This window comes from Camelus dromedarius, chromosome 12, assembly GCF_036321535.1.
Source record: "Camelus dromedarius isolate mCamDro1 chromosome 12, mCamDro1.pat, whole genome shotgun sequence".
NCBI lineage: Eukaryota > Metazoa > Chordata > Mammalia > Artiodactyla > Camelidae > Camelus > Camelus dromedarius.
Window position 1 is genome coordinate 4,212,458 of NC_087447.1, and position 7,340 is coordinate 4,219,797.

General features: G+C 63.5%; 1 protein-coding gene across 7 annotated transcripts in view; it reads right to left on the reverse strand.

The window, feature by feature from the left end:
• TPCN2 (two pore segment channel 2) overlaps positions 1-7,109 on the reverse strand; it is a 28,661-nt gene extending 21,552 nt beyond the window's left edge. For 3 of the 7 annotated variants that reach the window (XR_010383290.1, XR_010383291.1, XM_064492031.1), the window contains exons 1-4: positions 6,920-7,108; positions 2,495-2,559; positions 1,752-1,828; positions 1,216-1,393 (exon numbers count right to left, since the gene is read on the reverse strand). Coding sequence is in view for 5 of the 7 variants with exons in the window: in XM_064492031.1 (XP_064348101.1) it covers positions 1,216-1,393; positions 1,752-1,828; positions 2,495-2,559; positions 6,920-7,031 (432 nt within the window). In the remaining 2 variants the exon portion in view is untranslated. Of the gene's footprint in view, positions 1-1,215; positions 1,394-1,751; positions 1,829-2,494; positions 2,560-6,919 lie in introns of all 7 variants that reach the window. The other 4 variants (XM_064492028.1, XM_031447908.2, XM_064492029.1 and 1 more) reach the window with 3 other exon arrangements.
• Between the last annotated feature and the right edge of the window lie 231 nt (positions 7,110-7,340).

A 7,340-nucleotide genomic window follows, 5' to 3' on the forward strand; every position in this document is an offset into this window, starting at 1 on the left:
TCAGCGAGCAGCGTGGTCTCCCCATGACTCGGGAGCAGGAAGCTGAGGGGCGGTCAGGAGGCCCACACTCCTCGCCCAGCCTGCTCGTGACCCCAGGCAGCTCGTGACCCCGGGCAGCTCGTGACCTTGGGCTCAGCACTTAACCGCTCTAGCCTGTTTCCCCATCAGTAACGGGCTCCCTGCCCATTCTGCCTACCCAACTGTCAGTTTCGCTTATGCGTGGGAATCACTCTGGAAAAGACTGGGAAACAGCAGATGCTCAGTGGACATGCCTCGGGCAGGCGATTCACCTAACTGCCATTTCCCATCACTCATGCCTCCAGAGGTCATGGCTTGCAGAGTGAAACGTGTGCTCTCTCACCTTTGGAGACTTCCCAAAAGTACTGACCATTCAAAAACTGCTGAGAACTTCTCACCAGTTTCAGTTCCAGCTTAAAAAGCCCCAGTCCTCCTAACCACATTATAGGCTAAAAAAGAAAAAACAAGAAACTGCCTGGGGCCCTCAGTCACAGACACACACACCAACGTTCACCCACGCCCCTCAGGGTGAGACCACAGAGGCCGACCCCACCCCCCACCAATGGCACAACTACAGGGCAGGAACAGATAAAAGGGCCTGCAGGCAGGGCTTGATCCAGCCGAGGACGTGTACATGGGGCCGGAACTGGATCAGCGGAGTTGCTGTTTGACAGCAGTGATGGGTGTGGTCGGCAGCACACACTGCATCTCACTGGGAAGTCGCCTGACACAGCTCAGAAGCTCCAATGTGCAAGGCAAGGCCCCCCTCCAGCTTCTGGGAAGGACCCGGGTCACAGAACCAGAGCTGCACACAGCCGGCTCCTCCCCTCGAGGCTTCTCCTCTGTCAGGGAGGGAGCGTGGGCCGTGGAGAGACCCCTGGTCCCGTCTTGGTCAAGGGGGTCTCTCCTTACAGTGGCACCACCGGATCCTCAGCCACTCCCTCCCAGGGTCCCGCGAGGCTGCACACCCCCAACGGCTCAGCCACACTCCAACACACTCTGGGGAGGGGCAGAGCTCACGGAGCCTCAGCTTCAAGGCCTACGATTCTCCAGGAGAAAGCCCTGGCCTCTGCTCAGAGGTCAAAGTGCACGGTCAGGACAGGCAGCTAGCTCCGGGAGCGCTAATAATAAACCCAGGAGCAGCAGCCGGGCTGGGAGGGCGCCAGCCCCGGCTCCCACCCCGCGCACCCTCCTCACCTTCACGGAGACATCGGCAGCGAAGACCAGCAGGCAGAGCGCCTCCAGGCCCTCGGTCAGGCCGCAGGGCGGCTCCCAGGGCACCGGGCGGTAGCGGACATCCGCGGTGCTGGTGAGCGAGGAAGGGGTCTCAATAAAAGCCAAAAACAGGATCAAGAAAATAGTGAAGCTCAGAATCCTGGAAAAGGGACAAAAACTGGTTGAAATGCAAGAAGCAGCCACCGTCTGCAGCCCAAAGGTGGATCAGCGGGCAGCGGGGCCCGCGGGCCCAAAGGGCGGAGCTGCTCAGCGGTCGCTCGTGTGCGGTCGGATAGCATTACGGGGGCAAGTCTCAAGTACCGTGGCTGATCAGAGGGCTCTGGAAAGGGGCCCTCACCACAGGGAAGCCCTTCTGTCCACAGGCTGGGCTCTGCTCCAGTGAGGAGTGTAGACGGTGGCTCGCCCTCCACCACAGGAGGGGCACCTGCCAGCACCCCGGCACCGGCCCCCCCACACCCGGCTGCGGGAGCCCCGGGGCGCACGCGGTGCGTTCTCACCACTGGCACAAGCTGGAGTAGTACCACCGGTAGAGCCACAGCGAGCTGGCGTCCATGCGGTGGTTAATGGAGCGGTACTGGAAAGGCCACAGGGGAGCGTGAGGGGGTCCCCTCTGTGCCGCACGCGGGGCACCCCTCTCACCCATGACAGGCTCCAGGCGGGGAGACATGCTGCCGGTCGCAGGGTCCGCTCCGACTTGGCACGTAGGTGAGGCCAGACCCTCCCTGCTGCAAGGTCTGCCCGGCAGAGGGAGCGCCCCCAAGGGCCGGCTCCCAGGGCCCCCAGGTGGACAGACACTCTTCTGCTGGACACGCAGCAGTGCCCTCTGTCCGCCCGCGAGGCTGTCCCCTCCTCTGTGTGAGGCCAACCCCTCCCCCTTCCGCTGTGTCGCCCTCCAGGGCTCCCCAGCCTCATCTCCCACCCGGGGCGCCACCCACTTCCATGCTCTACTTCCCTAGACAAGCCTTTGTGTCATGTGCGGGAGGGGCAAGGTCCTGCCACCTCGGGCAGCTTCCACAGGCCCGGGAACAGGGAGCACACGCCAGGCCTCAGTAGGCGGTGAGTCAGTGAAATGAGTGACCGGAGTGACCCATCTCCTTGGGGAGGCCTCGAGGGGACCAGGCCCAAAAGCCCGGCCATCACGGTTACAGTGACCACGTAGTCCAGCAACCGCAGCCCTGGCCCAGAACCCATGATCCCCGGAGACAAGCCCAACCCCCCACCAGGAGCAAGTGCCACCCACCTGGATGGCGTCTTCGATGAAGACCACGGCCTGGTCCAAGCACAGATCCCGCCTGGCTGTGGTGCCTGCGGGCAGAGAGGACGCGTGGGGTGAGGCGGAGGCCTCGAGGTGCTCACCTGCTACAGGGCGACTGAGAGAGAGGGAAGGCCGCGCTCCTTCCAAGACTCTGGAACCAGATGCCTCTTGTCTGCACGTGCCCACAGGACAGGACCCCCACGCAGGCTGTGCTCCCGTGTGGCGCAGGGTCTGAGCAGGTGCACGGGCTCCAGGCCCAGGAGAGAAGCAGCTCCCATGGTCCCGGCACCCCGGGGCGGAGAGGCAGAAGGCCCAAAGCAGCGAGCGAGACAGAACCAGACTCGAGAGGTTCAGACCCTGGCTCCCCACCTGCTGGCCCAGAGGCTTAAGCTCACTGCCCCATCTCCTCCTGTCAAATGGGGGCCCCACCAGCTGGCCCCCAGGCCCGGCCCAGCACACAGAGTGTGCTCGTGGCCACCCTTCTGCCCTGTCCCACTGCCGCCGGCCTCCGGGTGGCTTTTGTCAGGACGCTGTACCCCAGCCTCCCCGACTGTAAGCTGGGGAAGGGCTATCCGCCTACCTTCCATCAAACACGAGCAGATTTAACACTGACACATAAAGCTGATACCCAGAACCTTGAGGTGCTGCATGACCCTCTGTCAAATACTGAGAACTAAGAAGAACCTTCTGAGGCCATCAACCCCCCGCTCGCTGTCACGGGCCCACAGGGTCAGGCCACCGCAGCCGAGTCACTCTGAGGATGGAAACCAAGGGAACCTTCACCAACCAGCAACTTCGGTCCTCAGGGCCAAGGAGGCTGGGATGGGGCCTCCATGGGCCCGAACAGGCTCCTAGCTACGAGGGACCTTCAGGACAAGTCAGGTGGCTTAACCTCAGTCCAGCACCCCAGCCCCTGCCTGTCAAAAAGCCCCAAGCTGTGCCCCTGGTCGGTCACCTTGGCCTTGGGTTTTCCCCCCTCATCATGGGCACGTGTGCCTCTGCGACTTACTGCAAAAGCCACCGTGACACAAAGGGACGAGAAAGGCATGAGGAGCCACAACTGGGTGATGGAGGAAGCCTACTGCCTGAGGCCCAGGAGAGGGTGCCACCCAGGCCCCTGGGGGAGCGGAACCAGCCTGCAGCACCCAGCAGCTCCCAGATCAGGGCTTGGAAACGAGGTGAACACCCCTGTCACCATTTCCAGTGAAGACTTCTACTTCCTTGAGACCAGCAGCTGCCAAAACCACCCTTAACCAGTAGAGAGAGAGCACAGGGATGCACAGTGCTCTGCAGCAGAGCTGCCACGGCCAGAGGCGGGGAGGCCGGGCACGCAGGCAGAGCTCCGGGCCTCTGCCCACTCTGCTGCCGTCCCCAGGGATGCTGCTACCACCATCTGCAGGGCATGGGGACCAGTCAGGGCTGTGGGGGCCCTGGACAGAGGTCAGAGACTCTGCCCTGTCTCTGCCACCCCCTTGCTGTGTCACCCAGAACAAGCAGCCTCTCCCGCCCGGGCCTCTGCTCCCCGCCACGTGCTAGCCCCACACTCACCCCGCGGGGCCTAGAGGTTCTCCCAGGGAGGCTCTGAGGGTGGTGGCTGCCTACCTCCCCCAGAAGCACCCCGGGAACTTTGTGATCCAAAGGTCTTCAGTTTTGTTCCTTGCTGTACCCACAGAGCCCAGGACAGCGTGAGCTCGGTGCACAATAGCCCTCAAGGCCTACCGGTGGAGGGAATGCGTGACCGGCCAAGGGGAGCCTGCAAGAGGCCCCACGCCACCAAACCCGCAGGCAAGAGATGGAACTCAGCCTGGAGAGGTCTAAGGAGACGAGCTTCCTCGAGAAGAACAGACAGGCGGCCAGAGCTCCCTCCAGGACCAGGACTGGGTGTGGCTGAAGGGGGTCACTCCCAGCAACCCAGCCCTCAAGGCATCAACCCTCAGGAAGGCCATCCCACCCGGCTTTGCAGCCAGACACCAGCCTCCCTCTCCCTTCCTGCAGCAACTGGAGGGATCTCGTGGTGAGCCCTCAGGCAGCACATGACAGCTCTCTGTGGGTCCCCACCGCTCCAGGAGCAAGTCCACACTCTGCCCCCAGCCCCGCCACACAGACTCACAGCTCTGCCCAGCCACCTCCTCTCCTGCCTCCTCCACCCCATCCCTCCATGCCCCTCATACCGCACTGGGCTCCCCCAAGGTCAAGCTCTCCAAAGCCTCCAAGCCCTACCCAGGAGCACTGTCCCCCGACTGGGCAGTCTAAGGACTCATCACCCCAGGCAGCAGTCACCTTTCCGTATCCCCACCACCCCGCTGGGCACAGCAGGTTAGAATGTCAGAGTACACAGGATATGGGGGCTCAAACACCGTGTCCCACATCCGCCCTGCAGCCCCAACCCTCCCGTCCCCAACATCCCAGTATAAATCCTCGCCCCCCTCTGGCTCCAGCCCCTCGGCTCCCACAGTACCTGGTGGGAACCTGACCAGCTCCCTGTGTGACCCTGGGCAAGCCCCTTAACCTCTCTGTGCCTCAGTCCCCGCAGGCTCTACAGAATACGACTGATGTGCAGGCTGAATGGGTTACTGTCACTAAACTGCTATGCACAGTAAGCCCTTCATGGCCATTTGCTATTACTATTCTAAAAGCCCCTCCCGTAGCACAGCAACCCACTGTCCTCTGGCTTCTCTGTAATTCCCTGACCGGGAACCAGAAAACGACCATCCCCACCCTGGGTTCGTGGCCCATGAGGTTGGGCTGACTCAGGACCTGACCACAGGGTCCACTGGGGTCTGCGGGGCACCCAGCAGCAGCCTTCCCCCAGTCTTGTTGGTGGGAGAGTCAGACTGTGGGACTGGCAGACCCTGAGCACAGGGCCCCATCTGGGAGCCCCCCACCGGAGCTGGGCAGAAATTCAACGAGGGTCTGCAGAGCCTTGCCAGGCAGCAGAGAGTCCTGTCCACATTCTCGGAAGCCCTCAGCGAGGCACGGTGTCGGGACAAAGAGCCCTCCCAGCCACTGCCTGGCCCTGGCTCCTGTCTCTACAGCACAGGTCTCATCTGCCCACCGGGCGCTCTGCCAGGGCTGGGACCTGCAATGATCACGACCCTCAGAACAAAACAGCCACCGGCACCTACGCACACCAGCTCTGCCGTCAGGCCAGGGACCCGGATTCTCTCTGAATCCTTCCAACGCCCCCCAGGGCAGTCCCTATGACCACTCCCCTTTTATTGAGACTCAGAAAGGTTAGGAAACCTGCCAAGGTCACACAGCCAGGAAGTGGCAGTGCCAGAAAGGTATCCAGACCGCCTGGCACAAAGTTTGCGTGCTCTGAACACCACGACCATGGCCTGTGTCCCTTGTCCAGGGCCCTGGGAGGTCTGGCATGGGCTGGATGGAGAACTTTCCAGCAACAGCCTCTGAGGTGAGCAGGTGGGCATGTTTTCTATCTCCCGTTGGCGACCCGCCCCAATATTCCATGGACGAGCACACACTACAGACCCCTCCCCAACAGAGGAGCAAAGTGAGCCCAGAAAGGGAAAGTGGTCCCAGAAGGAGCACCCAGTACAGGTGCCTGTAGCAGCTGCAACACACTCCAGGGCTGTGACCTTGGACAGGTCCTGGAGACGCTCTGGGCCTCGGTTTCCACATCAGTAAAATGAGGCCAAGGGCCTTTCATCCCGACCCCAGCACCCAGTCCCCACCCCCCAACCCCGCCCCGTGTCTGCCAGGGACAGAAGGACACCACCCTCCGCCTTCCTCAGGATTCAGCAATCTGCCTGTGCATAAACAGGAAGAGCAGGATGGACTGCAGAGGGCAAGGGAGGAAGCTGCTCTGGTCCCAGGAGGCCTGCCCCAAGCCTAAACTGAAGCGGCGCCAGCCACCGGGAAGCCTCCTGGGCCCAGGAGTGAGTAGGCAGAGCAAAGGATTCCCAGTTCGCTCCCAGCTGGGTTCGAATCCCACCTCCGCCACTTCCTGTGTGATCTTGGGTAAGGGGACGCCCCTCTGTGCCTCAGTTTCCCCCACAGAAACGGGGAAAACGGAAGTGCTGCCTCCTAGGAGTCACTAAGGTGACCCACGGAAAGCAGCAGGTAAGTATCTGCCCCTGCGCTCACCGAGGGGGCCTCCGGGGGCTGGCTGCCCCAGGCTGAGCGAGGCCTCTCAGCCCGGCGGGCCGGGAGCAGGGACGGCCCTGCAGCGTCTGGACGACGCGCCCGGGGCCGGGGTCCGCAGGGCGCAACCGCACGTCCCTCCGTAGGGCAGCTCCCCTCGCGCCCCGCGCCGCCGGGCCCGCTCGGCCCCGCTCGGCCCCCGGCCAGAGGGGCGCGCGGGCAGCAACAGCAGTGCCGCGGCGCCGGCCGGCAGGACCCCCACGCGCCACCCCGCGCGGCCCGGCCCCCACCCCCCAGGCCGCCGCTCACCAGGGCCGACTTGGACGCTGCGGCAAGCGGGTGCGCCTTCTGGGTGGTCGCGGCCGCTGCCGCCGCGAACCCGGCTTAAAAGGGGTTTCGATTCCTCCTGGGGGTCAGCCATGGGGTCACCGCCCGCCAACCGGACCTCACAGAAGCGCAGGACGCCAGCACCGAGCCCCACTGCGCAGGCGCAGTATCCCCGGCCCTGGAGTTGGGGAGGAGGCGGGCCCCGCACTGGGATGTAGGGGACGCCCCTTCACTATCAGGCAATGAAGACGGAGAGCTCACTCTTGGAGGCGGGGCCTCTCCGACCCGCCCCCTGTGGGTGGGGCTCAGCTTCCTTCAGGGAGCGGCTCTAAGGACCTTCCTAGGGCTGGGAGGAATGCCTTCTCAAAGGATGGTCCCCAACCCGTCAGCACCACGTGGGCGC